Here is a 15033-nt window from a genome sequence, read left to right as displayed (position 1 = left end):
ATGGCTCTGGCGTAGGCCGGTGGCTACAGCTCTGGTTCAACCCCTAGCCTGGGAACCTCCATATGCCGCGGGAGCGGCCCAAGAAATAGCAACAACAACAACAACAACAACAACAAAAAGACAAAAAAAAAAAAAAAAAAAAATCTCGTAAGAATTGGAAGAGTGGGAAGCAGATGCCAGCAGCAAACTTTTGGAAACTAGAAAGTGATGAGTGGTAAGAGATTTGGCAGACCCAGGGAAAATGAATCCTAAGCCAACAGTTAGGAAAGTTGACAACCAGCCTGATTTACATTGCAATCTCCGGCAGGAGGGAATTGGTGGTATCAGCTAACCTCTGGAAGTCAGGTTGAGTGGGGAGGAGCTAAGTTAGGAGGATTGAAAAGCCCTTTTCAGGAGTTCGCATTGTGGTGCAGTGGGATCTCCAGCATCTCTGGAGCACTGGATTGCATGCAGGCTTGATCCCCAGCCTGGCACAGCGGGTTAAGGATCCAGTGCTGCCAGCTGCCACACAGGTTGCAACTGTGGCTTGGATCTGATCCCTGGCCTGGGAACACCATATGCTATGGGGCGGCCAAAAATGATTTAAAAAAAGAAGAAAGAAAAGCCTTTTTCAGTTGCGGTCAGATGCCCAGCTTTCTTTCTCCACCTTGGCAAAAGACTGGAAGTTTCTGAAAGTGTAAAACAGGATCACACAAAAGTGTAGGAGGTCCATTATCCACGGTAATCATCAACAAAGTAATTCAAGATAACTTTCCCTGAACTGAAAGATGAATTTTCAGATCAAAAATGCTCAGGATAATGGATGAAAATAGACTCACAACAAAGCACATTAACGTGAAATTTCAAAACCTTGGACACAAAGAGAAGATCTTAAAGCTTCCAGGGCGGAAAATCAGGTCTCGTACAAAGGATCAAGAGTCAGAATTGTGTTGGGATTCCCTACAATCCCGAAAGCTAGAACTCAGTGGAGAAAGGTTCTCAGTATTCTGGAGGAAAATTTCAACCTAGATTTTTTTTTTTTGCCTTGTGGGTACTCAACAAATATTTATTTTATTTTATTTTTTCTGTCTTTTTAGGGCCGCATCTGCAGCATATGGAGGTTCCCAGGCCAGGGGTCGAATCGGAGCTGTAGCTGCTGGCCTATGCTGCAGCCACAGCAAAGTCAGATCCGAGCCTCGTCTGTGACGTCCACCACGTCTCACGGCAACACTGGATCCTTAACTCACTGAGTGAGGCCAGGGATTGAACCTGCATCCTCAGCGATGCTAGTCAGGTTCGTTACTGCTGAGCCACGACGGGAACTCCCAACCTAGAATTCTGTATCCAGACAGACTTCAGGTATGAGGCTAGAACATTTCAAACTTGCAAGAACTTTACAAGATGGAGAATGTGCTTCACCCAAACATAAGAAAGAGTACATTTTCAGGGTAAGCTGTGTCCCAACTGTAAGAAGTCACCCACCAAATTGGGGCAGGTCAGAAAGATCTGGAGACGCTTATTCATATTCAGGAAGTTGGAATTTGGTAGAAAACCTGATCTGCCTAAATGTATTTAGATTTAGACAAGTGGCAGAAAAATTGGGTTTGAAATATGTAGAACAGGCGTTCCCGTCATTGTGCAGTGGTTAATGAATCCGACTAGGAACCATGAGGTTGCGGGTTCGGTCCCTGCCCTTGCTCAGTGGGTTAATGGTCCGGCGTTGCCGTGAGCTGTGGTGTAGGTTGTAGACGCGGCTCGGATCCCGCGTTGCTGTGGCTCTGGCATAGGCCGGTGGCTACAGCTCCAATTAGACCCCTAGCCTGGGAACCTCCATATGCCGCGGGAACGGCCCAAGAAATAGCAAAAAGACCAAAAAAAAAAATATATATATATATATAGACCAGATAAAAACAAGGCACACAGAGATGAAAAGGGAACGGGCAATTATTTAACTCCAGGGTTAATTCTAAAAAGCTGTGCAGCTGTGTAGCACTGGGAACTATGTCTAGTCACTTATGATGGAGCATGATAATGTGAGAAAAAAGAATGTGTACATGTGTGTGTAACTGAGTCACCTTGCTGTACAGTAGGAAAAAAATAATGTATTGGGGAAATAAAAAATATATATATAAAAAATAAAGAAATAAAAAATAAAAAGCTGTGTAGGATGGAGGTTCCATTGTGGCTCAGTTGTAACAAACCTGACTAGTATCCATGAGGATGCAGGTTCAATTCCTAGCCCCGCTCAGTTGGTTAAAGATCTGGTGTTGCTGTGTGTTTAGGTCGAAGACCTTCATTATGTGTAAAGTGGGGATATGATGCCTACTCAGCTGTGCCTGTGGCTGGCAGCTGCAGCTCTGATTTGACCCCTAGCCTGGGAATGTCCATATGCCAAAGGTGTGGGCCTAAAAAGACAAACAAAGCTGTGCAGGAGAGTAAACAATTTTTTAAAGAGAAGTTGAATGCCATTTGCATATAAATTGCTGGGCTAATTCATGTTATGAAACTGAGGAATTGTGTTGGGAGGATGGGGAGTGTCTGGTGGAGTTGGAGGAGAGAGATCTTTGGTAGAAAGGCAAAAGTAGTAGCAGAAGCAAATTATTTAGAGGTATGGAGATAACTACCAAAATAGCCAGTATTGGTGAAAAGTTGTCATTGAGTGTGGGGCAAGGGACTGGTGTTTAGAGCAGAACTCTTTGACCTTTGACTCTGTAATTATATGCATGTATGACTAAAAACAAAAGACAGTGTTAAATCATTTATGTAGAAGACAGAGTTTTGGACATGAGTTTATTCATTGCCAATAGCCTTATAGCAGGGATTTAACCTTAAGAAAAAAAAATCAGTATTATTTTATTTCTGTATGAGTCGTGGAGTCTTATTCTACTAATAAGGCCTCCCTGCGAAATACCCTCAGAAGAAAAAGATGGCGACACCAGGGTGTTAGTCACTTGGGTCTTATTATGCCCTGCTCTGCTGCTCATGTCTTTAGGACCTGGCCTCTTTGTCGCCTGTAGAATGTTGTTCAGGAGCAGATTTTCAGGGATATTTGCAAACTGCCCCTCTTTCCAGGCCTTCTGCTTATGTCCTTGTGCAGAAGGGGATGCAGTTGTGGTTACATGGATGGTGGTTGAAAGCTAAGGACTTGTCAGCATTAGTTTTTAGACCTATTGGTTTCATGTTTAGTTTCAAAACTGCAGGTGCTGTGGTTCTTGACTCCAGTCTGAGCAATGGTTTCCCCTCTGGGAGTTTCTTCATTATGTGTAAAATGGGGATATGATGCCTACCTTAAAGGCTTGCTGGTAGTAGTAGCTGATTTTGTGCTTGGGATGAGAGTAAATGCTCTACGTACTGATTGCACTTCGTCTCTGTAACAATTGTGAGATAGGCGCTGTTATCTCATTGTATGGATGGGGAACATGAAGGTCAAGGAGGTGATGGAATCTGACTGAGTTTCCACAGCTGATAGGAGGCAGAGCTAGGATTCAGTTTCTTAACCTTTTGCCCTTTAGCCAACTGTGCTTGTGACTTGCCAGGACATTCTTTCTTATGGGAGTTTTTTTTTTTTTTTTTTTTTTTTTTTGTCTTTTTAGGGCCGTACCTGCGGCATATGGAGGTTCCCAGGCTAGGGGTCCAATCAGAGCTACAGATGCCGGCCTAGCCACAGCCACAACAATGCAGGATCCGAGCCATGTCTTCGACCCACACCACAGCTCATGGCAACGCTGGATCCTTAACCCACTGAGCGAGGCCAGCGCTTAAACCCACATCCTTGTGGATACTAGTTGAGTTCGTTAACTGCTAAGCCACCATGAGAACTCCAGAAAGGATATTTTCTTTTTCTTTTCTTTCCTTTTATAGCCCCACCTGTGGCATATGGAGGTTCCCAGGCTAGGAATTGAATCAGAGCTGCAGCTAAGGCCTATGCCACAGCAACACCAGATCTGAGCTCCATCTCTGACCTCTGCCACAGTTTTTGGCAATGCTGGATCTTCAACCCACTGAGCAAGGCCAGGGATCGAATCTGCATCCTCACAGACACAATGTCTGGTTCACAAGGGAACTACTGAAAAGGATATTTTCTGTCCTGAGGTTTTTGCCTTTTGCCTTTCTTCTTTTTGTCCAAGTTTAAGTGAGGTTAATGAGAGTAGCTGACTGGTTGAGTTAAAGCAGTACATCTCAGCTGGGGTGATTTTGTCCCCCAGGAGATGTTTGACAGGGTCTGGAAGCAATTAGGATTGTCACAACTGAGGCCAGAGGATGGGATGCTGCTCCTGGTGTCCAGTGGGTAGAGGCCGGGAATGCTACTCAAAATCCTACAGTGTCTAAAGACAACCCCGACAATAAGGAATTATCTAGCCTCCAAAGTCAGGAGTATGGAGGTTGAAAAACCCTGGGTGAGAAAGCGGTTCACTGAATTCTGCATCCCTCCTTCTGTAGCATCCTGGTGCATGCGCTCTCTGTCTCTCCCTTCCAATGTTTGTCGTCTGACTGGTGACATTTTCTTTCTGGGCTTGGTCTTCACAGGTTTCCGAGACACTAAAGCGTTTTGCAGGGAAGGTGACAACAGCCAGTGTGAAGGAACGAAGAGAAATCCTTAGTGAACTGGGGAAATGTGTTGCTGGAAAAGGTATTTATTTTCCATCCCTGTGGCCTAGTGATGATTTCATTTCAAACTATAATCATTTTTTCTGCTTAGAACCATGGTCTTTTCTCCTGATAACATCTTTCTTTTTTGGCCACCCCGTGGCATATGGAGTTCCTGGGCCAGGGATCTGATTCGATACACGCTCTGACCTAAGCTGCAGCTGCAGCAAATGCCAGATCCTTCACCCACTGTGCTGGGTTGGGGATCGAACCTGAGTCCCAGCACTCCCAAAATGCTGCCAATCCTGTTGCACCGCAGTGGGAACTCCCTTAAAGCATCTTCTGCCTTTACTATATGTATTTGCTTGTTATAATGTGCATTGAAACATTTGGGTTGGTGCAGAGTTTATCCTTCTAGATGCCAAATCTTTTTACAATTTTAACCATTTTGATTGGAAATAATTCTGAAAGATAACAGTAAGTAATTTATGGGATGCAGGGGGTTCCTATTGTGGCTCAGCAGTAATGAACCTAACTAGTATCTGTGAGGCTTCGGGTTTGATCCCTGGCTCTGCTCAGTGGGTTAAGGATGCATTGATGGTGTGAGTTGTGGTGTAGGCTGGCAGCTGCAGCTCTGATTTGATCCCTAGCCCGAGACTTCCATATGTTGCAGGTGCAGCCCTAAAAAACAACAGCAGCAGGAGCTCCCATCATGGCTCAGTGGTGACAAACCTAACTAGTATCCATGGGGACGTGGGTTCAATCCCTGGCCTCACTCAATGGGTTAAGGATCCAGCGTTGCTGCAAGCTGTGGTGTAGGTCCCAGACACGGCTTGGATCCCCGTGTTGCTGTGGTTGTGGTATAGGCCAAAAGCTGCAGCTCCAATTCTGCCCCTACCCTCGGGACTTCCATCTACCTCGGGTACAGCCCTAAAAAGACAAAACAACAACAACAGCAAAATGAGGATTTACTTGTTGAAGGGAAACTAGTCTTATACACCCCTCAGAGGTCACAGCAAGAACCCTCAGTTGTTGTACAGAATCAGAATAATTACATGTGCCAGCATTTCTCAAAATGGGCTGCCCAAACCCTGGGCAGGTTTTCGACAAAGAAAAAGAGGTTCAAGGAAAACACTGAATTAAAAGGTGACATCGTGCAAACTTATATGGTCTTGGAATCCTTTGTTAGCAAATCACTTGTTACCACGGAAGAACAGTGACTGGGAAAAATGGTGCCGCAGGTCATAAAAAAAATGTATTTGCATCCACTAATTTACCTTTTTTTTTAAAAAAAAATTCATTAGTTTTAACTCAGTTTTTGCATTTCCTTTTGGTGTGTTTTTGCTATACAGCATTGGTTCTCAAAGTGTGGTCCCGTGGAGTTGGAGTTCCCCTCGTGGCGCAGTGGTTAACGAATCCGACTAGGAACCATGAGGTTGCAGGTTCCATCCCTGGCCTTGCTCAGTGGGTTAAGGATCCGGTGTTGCCGTGAGCTGTGGTGTAGGCCAAAGGCTATGGCTCCAATTAGACCCCTAGCCTGGGAATCTCCACATGCTGCGGGAGCAGCCCTAGAAATGGCAAAAAAAAAACCACAAAAAAAACAAAAAAACAAAGTGTGGTCCCTAGATGCAGTATCAGCATTAGCTTAGAACTTGTTTGAGATACAGATTCTCGACTCCACCGCAAAAACTTAGATTCAGAAAAACCATGAGGGTGGAGCCCAGCATCTGTGTTTTAACAAGCCCCCTGGCTGATTCCTCTCTTTGCTGCAATTTGATGGCCATGGTGGTATGGAGTTGGGTTTCCCCTTCTGTCAGCTGTCACTTACTAGTAAAGAGCCTACTTCCTACCGCTCTTTCACTCACATTCTCATTTGCTGCTTCTGATCTACTGTTGCCTGGTTACATACCCAAGCTTGTTAAAGCTGTGTGTAAATTAAGTAAATTGCTGTTTGTGAGCTTCTTGGAGATTCTCCTTTGTATTAAAGCTCTAATGTGTGAGTTTTGTGGCACCTTCAAAAGTCTTTCTGATTATTCCTCAACAGGGTCCTAGTTAGAAGAGGCTATTTGATCCCTGTCCTGGGAACTTCCATATACCACAAGTATGGCCAAGAGAAAAAAAGGGGGCGCTCTACTGCAGTACCTACCTAATAGGAATTCAGCTAGTGTGTATAAAATGCTGAGAACAGAGCCAGGTGCTTTGTGGGCACTAGTAAAGTATTGGGAGTTGTTACTTCTCCTCCTCCACATCCTCCTCAGGTGTCCTGCATAGGCATTATGCCTTCTTACCCCCGTACTTTCATTCATGTTCTTAACACCATTCAGCATGCACGCCCCTCGCTTTCCATTTTCCACAGCCTATTCCTCTCTTAAGGCCAAGCTTCTGGTCCTTAAAACCTCCAGAAACCACTCCATTATAGGTGTTCTTCCCTTTTCTTTCTTTCTTTCTTTTTTTTTTAAAATCTACTCAACTCTTTTTTATTTTTTTTGTTTTATTTATTATTTTTTTTTGTCTTTTTGCCATTTCTTGGGCCGCTCCCGTGGCATATGGAGGTTCCCAGGCTAGGGGTCGAATCGGAGCTGTAGCCACCGGCCTACGCCAATGCCACAGCAACTCAGGATCTGAGCCGCGTCTGCAACCTACACCACAGCTCACGGCAACGCTGGATCGTCAACCCACTGAGCAAGGGCAGGGACCGAACCCGAAACCTCATGGTTCCTAGTCGGATTCGTTAACCACTGCGCCACGACGGGAACTTTTTTTTTTTAAGGTTGCACCCACAGCATGTGGAGGTTCCCAGGCTAGGGGTCTAATTGGAGCTGTAGTTACCAGCCTATGCCAGAGCCACTGCAATGTAGGATCCGAGCCATGTTTGCAACCTACACCACAGTTCATGGCAACGCCGGATCCTTGACCCACTGAGTGAGGCCAGGGATTGAACCGGCAACCTCATGGTTCCTAGTAGGATTCATTTCTGCTGCGCCACGACAGGAACTCCATCTTCCCTTTTCTGATCCATCAGAATACTCTAATTTTTGTCCTCTGTTTTAAAACCATCTATTAGAATGTGCATAAAGAAAAGTACACGTACCATAAGTGAACAGCTTACTGAATTATCGCAAACTAAACTCAGCCATGTGACTGGGACCTGGATCAAGAAGCAGAAGAGTTCTAGAACCCTAGCACCTCCACTCAACAGCATGTTAAAATTTGAGGCCACTTGTCTTGCCTTGGTTTCATTCAGTAAACTGATGTCTGTCTGAGAGCTTTTCGGTACTAGATGTTTCTTTTGAGTCCTATTTTGTCATTACTTTTTCCTTTTTGGAATTCTATCTCAAATGTATTGGGAGTGTCCAGTGGGCCGAGATCATGTCAGCAGAATGCCTGGCTCAGGTAGATGCCCAGGAAGTGGTTTTTATAGACTAATCTCTGTATAATCTTTGGTTTTAGATTTACCGGAGGGAGCAGTGAAGGGGCTCTGCAGATTATTCTGCCTGACTCTGCATCGATACAGGTGAGTCCTAACCAAAAGCCCGGTGATTGAGCACTTTGTGCAGTGGGGTGACATAGGTAGTAGTTAGAGCCCAGACTTTGGGACCAGGCTGCCTGCATCCTGGGCAAGTTTCTTAAACTCTCTGTGCCTCAGTTTCTTCATATGCAAGCTAGGGATGATCCTATTATCTACCTCATAGGTGGTTGTTAGTAAGTTTCAAGTTCCTGGAGCAGTGCCTGCCACTAGAGTGCTCAGTCTGTCACCAGTCATGCATGTAAAAGCACTTGGCCTAGTTTGAGGCCAAGTAAGTGTTCCATAAATGGAGCTGTTCCCTTTAACAGCCTTAAGGCTCATTTGCCTTTATTAGCTACTTTCAGAACTCTAGGATGAGGTAGATTTATCCAGTTACTTCTAATACTCTCATCTTTGACCCACTGAAATACAGTACAATCTCATTTTCCTGAGAAAGACCAGCTTGGCCTAAGCCCGCCACCCTTGCCCTGCCCTGAGTCCACATGTTCACTTCCCCCTTCTTTCCTCCCCCTAGAGATGCAGCCTCACGCAGGGCCCTGCAGGCAGCCATCCAGCAGTTGGCTGAGGCCCAGCCAGAAGCCACTGCTAAGAACCTTCTGAATTCTCTACAGTCTTCAGGGATTGGCTCCAAAGCAGGTGTGCCCAGGTAAGAGGTAAAGGTGGTTGCCCACCAGGGGTTCTACTCCGGAGAAGCCGGTGCAGATGAGCAGGTGTGAACGTGCCTGTCCGCTTCCCCTTTGCAACTCTAAGTGGTGCCAGAAGTCTGCCGTCTGAATGATGGGAGGAGCCAGGGTGTCAGGCCCAGTGGAGAGACCACTTTCTTAAGGAATAGGGTTGGGAAACTATTGAAGCAAGGCTGTTTTAAGGAGAAACCACATGCCCACTGGCACTGTATGGAAGGAACCATCCTTTTTTTTCCCCTTTTTGTCTGCATCCACTGCATGTGGAAGTTCCCAGGCCAAGGATCAAACCCGCACCATAGCAGCGGCCCCAGCTTTATTACTGGATCCTTAACCTGCTGAGCCACAACAGAACTCCCATCCTTTTGTTTTTATATTTGTGATTGCTATATTTGGGAGTTTGGCTGATGGGGCCTGTATGCCTTGTCCTGAATTATCACAAATGATTTGTTTAGAACCATTTTCCAGTTCTGTCCAATTGTCAGTCAGTAGAGAGTCCTACATATCAGGCTGGGCTTTGTGGTGGGTGAGCATTTGTTCTCAAGATGGAGACTGCTGGAGTTCCCATTGTCGTGCAGTGGAAACAAATCCAACTAGTAACCATGAGGTTGCGGGTTCGATCTCTGGCCTCGCCCAGTAGGTTAATGGTCAGGCATTGCCGTGAGCTGTGGTATAGGTTGCAGATGCGACTTGGATGCTGAGTTGCTGTGGCTATGGCATAGGCCAGCAGCTATAGCTCTAATTCAATCCCTAGCCAGGGAACCTCCATATGCCGTGGGTGTGGCCCTAAAAAGACAAAAAAAAAAAAAGGAGGCTGGTGCTCTGAACTTAGCTCTCTTCTCCCCACTCTTCCTCTGCCCTCTTAGTAAGAGCAGTGGCTCGGCTGCCTTGTTGGCCCTGTCCTGGACCTGCCTACTGGTTCGCATTGTCTTTCCTGCAAGAGCCAAGCGGCAAGGAGACATCTGGAACAAACTGGTAGGTTCCCTAGGCATTTGGAATCATGCTGGTTAGCTCTCTGCACAGAGTTTGAACATATGTAAGCACCTTCACCAGTGCTCTTAGTGCCAGGTGACCAGGCACTTTGAGTTCTCCTGGGGTGTGTGACTGATGGATGGATGTGAGCGCAGCATAATGACGTTCATCTATTTATCAAGTGTCTTTGAACTTCTCTGCATCAGGCATGGTGCCTAGGCCTTGGGAATACAGTGATGGGCAAGAGAAATGCGGTCTCTGCCTTCAGGGCATGTGTGGAAGGCAGCCGGAAAATAAGAAACCAGAAAATGCAATAATGTAAATCATTTTGTTTTTTCCTGGCTAATCATTCCTTTCACTGTGTTTGGATTTCAGTGTTGAGCTGGCTGATGTGGTTCTTGCCATGTGCTTTGAACCTTAAATTCTCTCTTCTGTTCTATGCCTGTTCCTTTCATATTCCCTGCCTTGCCTTTCAGCATGTTTTCCAACCAGAGTTTGGGAGGTTCTTTTGAATGTCTGATTGTGCTTAGTGGAGGGGAAGAGGAATGGTCTTATGGTTTAACAAAAAGAGTGAGGATCTTGGTACGGATCTGATTCTTGGCCACAAAGTTTGGCCAAGTACCAACATCTGAGCCCATTTTCCATTTTTGCAAAATGAGAAAAAGTACTACCCACCCATATATCTCAACGAGTTGTCATGAAAATGGGCTCAGAGGAGGTGCAAAGGGGCTGTAGAAACTTATTGAAGGCTGTGCAGGTAAATTGGGATTGGCATTGGAACTCCATAAGCAGCTCTACTGGACACAGTAGAGACATATTGTTGGCCTCATCCATGGAAGTTTATCCAGCAAACTTCTGGGGATGACATAGAATTGCCGTCAGCGATTGACAGAAGGATAAGGCCACTGAAACTCACAGGTGGGTATGCCGGAAATCCCCCTTCAGAGTGTGGGTTTCATTGTCACCTTTTAAAAGATCGTCTTATAAGATGGTTCATCATAGGTTCTCTTGTTGACATGTCTCTAGTGAATTCTCATAATCATCATCCAAGGTAAGTCAATGTGCTTCTGAGTTAGTGAGTGGGCGGGGTCAACCCTGGAGTAATTGCAGTTATGGGGCAGGATGCGTCAAGAGCTTGAGACCATGGTGGTTTTTTCTTTTTCTTTTTTGCTTTCTTTCTTTCTTTTTTTTTTTTTTTTTTTTTTTTTTTTTTTTTTTTTTTTTTGCTTTTTAGGGCCTCATCCACGGCATATGGAAATTCCCAGGCTAGGAGTCAAATCAGAGCCGCAGCTACTGGCCTACACCACAGCCACAGCAACTCAGGATCCAAGCTGTATCAGTGACCTGTACCACAGCTCACCGCCATGCCAGATTCCCAACCCACTAAGCGAAGCCAGGGATCGAACTTGCATCCTCATTGATACTAGTTGGATTCATTATCACTGCCACAACAGGAACTCCCATGGTGGTTTTTTCTGTGTCTTGAACCTGGGTTTTTCTTTTGCTGGTTGCTAATGTTAACTATACACATAGGTTTTAGTTCATTCAGTCACTGAAGTATTTGTTGAGGGCCCCCTATGTGCCAGGTGCTGTTCCAGGAGCTGAGGCTGAAGCAGGAACAAGACAGAGGAGCTTATACTTCTGGGGAGAAGGTAGACCCAAACAGGTCCACACATACATGATAAGGTGTAGGCCACGCCTGCAGCATGTGAAAGTTCCCGGGTTAGGGATTGAACCCATGCCATACCAGCAACTCGAGCCACTGCAGTGACAGTGCTAGATTCTTAACTTGCTGCGCCACAGGGAACTCCTGGCAGACATCTTAATCATGTCTTTTTTTCTCAGGGTGACAGTCCACACTGCTCAGCAGTGACCTTGGGTGTTTGTGGCACCTACAGTTTCTGTGAAGCTTTTATTTATTTATTTATTTATTTATTTTGTCTTTTTGCCATTTCTTGGGCTGCTCTGGCGGCATATGGAGGTTCCCAGGCTAGGGGTCGAATCGGAGCTGTAGCTGCCAGCCTACGCCAGAGCCACAGCAATGCAGGATCCGAGCCGCGTCTGCAACCTACACCACAGCTCACGGCAACGCCAGATTGTTAACCTACTGAGCAAGGGCAGGGATCAAACCCACAACGTCATGGTTCCTAGTTGGATTCGTTAACCACTGTGCCACGACGGGAACTCCTGTGAAGCTTTTAAATTGAGCACCTGCTATGTTTTTCACTCTGGGTTGGACAGTGAGCTCCCCACAGGCAGGATCCTCATATCAGTCTTCACTTCTGTATCCACAGTGCCTAGCATAGTGTCTGCCATTTAGTCAGTGTTCAGTAAGTATCTGGAATTAATGAAGGAAAAGTCAAGGCACATGAAGAAATACATGAAAAAGGATACTTACCCTTTTCCTCGCTGTCATTTACCCCACTAGAATTATGTATTAATTTGTGTGTTTATGTGTTTAGTATCTTTTTCTCCCTCGGGATTATGAGGTGCATGAAAGCAAGGACCATGTCTGTCTATTCTCCATGTGTTTTCATCATCTGACTTGTAGTGGGTACTCAACAAATATTTCATTCAAAGTGCTTGAATGAACAGATGTAGTTCCAGGATAGGGCTAAGTGTGAGGGGGTAGAGGGAAGAGGATCTGGCTGGAGTTGAGTGAGAGAGGCCTGGTGGAGGTGACCTGTGGTTCTGGTGGGCCGGATGAAGGCCTTGGGCAGGCTGTGAGGGTCCTGGGACCTCCACTCCCATTTTACACCTAGACCTGAGCCTCTTCCTGTCCTGGCAGGTGGAGGTGCAGTGCCTGCTCCTGCTGGAGGTGTTCGGCGGCTCCCACAAGCACGCTGTGGATGGTGCTGTGAAGAAGCTCACCAAGCTATGGAAAGAGGTGACAGGAGGCAGCAGGGGTGGTGGGCATTGCTTCTTCCATGAACTCTCACTGGCTCTGATACACCTGCTTTGCCTGTTCCCCTTCAGAACCCGGGGCTGGTGGAGCAGTATTTGTCTGCCATTCTCAGCCTGGAACCCAACCAGAACTACGCAGGCATGCTGGGGCTGCTGGTGCAGTTCTGCACAAGCCACAAGGAGATGGATGTGGTCAACCGGCACAAGGCAGGTGGACTCACTGGAGGTGGGGAGGGGAACCCTGTTTTGCCTTGGTGGCCCCAGTCACTGATCTTATCTGAAGTTTGTTGGTTTTCCCGCCTGAGACCTTGGCCTTTCACGGTGATGTATGAAAGTGAGGGGTTCGAAAGTTTCGCCTCCAGTTCTGGCTTGGGGTGGATCCTGCCATAGTTACTGTGAGGGTGATTTGTCTGTTCATGCAGTCATTTATTCACCCACCATCGAGCAGCTTCCTCGAGCCAAGCTTTGTGCCAGGTGTTGGGGATGCAGCAGTGAACAAGAGAGCTATGATCCCCACCGGGTGGGACTGAGTCTGAGGAGGCTGCCATCAGACAGGTTGTCATCTCATTACTTCTGTGAGAAGTGCTACAAAGGAAAAGCACGAGAGGCTGTGGCACTGTGTTGGGGACCTGACTTAGGCTGCGAGTCAGGGAACACATCTCTAATGAAGGAACTGAAAGGGTGAATAAGTGTTACAAAGTCAAGAGGCGAGGAAGGGCATTTCTGGCAGAGAAAGAAGCGTGTGGGCAGGGATGTCGAAGAGGCAAGTGTGATTGTAGGGGCACATGGGTACCTGGGTGAGAGAGGGTAGCAGGCAGCCTGGGAGCCATGCCAAGGATTTGGACTTGACTCTAGGAGCCATGGACAGCTCTGGAAAGCTTTTAGATGGGGAATGGCATGATCACTGGGACTCTCATGCTTGACACTGTGACATTTGGGGGCACCGATGGGTGCTTTTTAGAAGTGCTCCCACAGGAGGAATCTCAGAACGTCCAGATCTAACCAGGTCTTCTCTGTATTCTCTAGACTGCCCTGCTGGAGTTTTACATGAAGAATATCCTGATGAGCAAAGTAAAGCCTCAGAAGTATCTGTTGGTGAGTGAGAGGTAGCCCTTATTCACCCCAACAAGCTAAATCCTGTTTTAAATTCTGTGATTCAGACCATCCCTTATCCTCTGTTCCCATGAGGGATGGGTGCCTGACTCCTTTCTCTTTGTAGGATAATTGTGCCCCTCTACTCCGATACATGTCCCACTCGGAGTTTAAGGAGCTGATACTGCCCACTATACAGAAGTCTTTACTGAGGAGTCCAGAGAATGTTATTGAAAGTAGGTCACTGCCATACTGGATGGTGGGAGGGAGATGAAATTGCCTGATGATTCGGGTCCCTGCTACTTGGCAGCAGGAAATAGGGGGTAGGACTGTATTCACAGTTTACCTCTTTGGGCCCTTGGGAGAGAGGTCAGGGACCCTTAAGAGAATATGTTGAAAGTCATGGGGGAGTTTCCCTGGTGGCTCAGCCAGTTAAGGATCTGGTGTTGTCACTGCTGTGGCTCGGGTTTGATCCCTCTCTGACCCAGGAACTTCCATCTCCTATAGGCATGCCCCCCGCGCCCTCCACCCACGAAAAGTCATGGGCCCTCTTGCTAGAAGAATGCGCAAAAGTATACCCACTTAAAATACTGCATACATTTTTAGAGGCCTGAGAACCTTCTGGAAACCAGGTTAAGAACCTCTGTTCTAGGAGTTTCCTCTGTGGTGCAGTGGGTTAGGGATCTGGTGTTGTCTCTGCAGTGGCACAGGTTCGATCCCCAGCTGGGCACAGTGGGTTAAGGATCAGGCATTGCCACAACTGTGGTGTAGGTCACAGCTGTGGCTCAGATTCAGTCCCTGGCTTAGGAACTCCATATGCAGTAGGTGTAGCCAAAAAAGAAAAAGGGAAAAAAAATCCCTTTGTTCTAGACATTTGACCTTGGTGTGGAGGTGGCACTTGAAACCATAGGATATGAGAGTTGAGGCCTTGTTTATCTTGGTAAGAGGTGTAGGTGGAGTGTTGGAGGGACAGTTTTTTCCTGATTGGAAAGGGGCAGTGTATATCCTTATGGCAGAGAACAGTGGGACGAAGGTGGGACCACTGTGTGACCATATAGAGATGAAGAGTGTCTAGATAACAGGCCTGAACATGGCTGTGGAGTGGGGCAAACACAGGCATTTCCACTTGAGGCTGACATGTGCTTGCTTTCTGTCCCCATCAGCTATCTCCAGCCTCCTGGCATCAGTGACTCTCGATCTCAGCCAGTATGCCCTGGACATCGTAAAAGGACTGGCTGGTGAGTGCCCTGACCCCCTTCTAGCCCCTAGAATGGCACCTTGGGTTTGGTTGTA

The 15033-nt window shown here is 46.7% G+C and overlaps 1 protein-coding gene across 4 annotated transcripts in view; it reads left to right on the top strand.

The window, feature by feature from the left end:
* The window catches only part of GCN1 (GCN1 activator of EIF2AK4), a 66692-nt gene that overhangs the window by 4954 nt on the left and 46705 nt on the right, over window positions 1–15033 (top strand). For all 4 annotated transcript variants that reach the window (XM_084995517.1, XM_084995516.1, XM_084995515.1 and 1 more), the window contains exons 2-10: window positions 4507–4609; window positions 8017–8080; window positions 8607–8738; window positions 9639–9747; window positions 12533–12631; window positions 12721–12855; window positions 13675–13743; window positions 13868–13976; window positions 14904–14978. Coding sequence is in view for 2 of the 4 variants with exons in the window: in XM_084995515.1 (XP_084851641.1) it covers window positions 4507–4609; window positions 8017–8080; window positions 8607–8738; window positions 9639–9747; window positions 12533–12631; window positions 12721–12855; window positions 13675–13743; window positions 13868–13976; window positions 14904–14978 (895 nt within the window). In the remaining 2 variants the exon portion in view is untranslated. The remainder of the gene's footprint in view (window positions 1–4506; window positions 4610–8016; window positions 8081–8606; window positions 8739–9638; window positions 9748–12532; window positions 12632–12720; window positions 12856–13674; window positions 13744–13867; window positions 13977–14903; window positions 14979–15033) is intronic.

This window comes from Sus scrofa, chromosome 14 (genome assembly GCF_054392235.1).
Source record: "Sus scrofa isolate SSC_HxYL_T2T_F1_AM1 chromosome 14, Sscrofa_HxYL_maternal_Yorkshire_Landrace_v2.0, whole genome shotgun sequence".
NCBI lineage: Eukaryota > Metazoa > Chordata > Mammalia > Artiodactyla > Suidae > Sus > Sus scrofa.
Note: the sequence above shows the minus strand (reverse complement) of the source record. Positions and strands in the feature narration are given on the sequence as shown.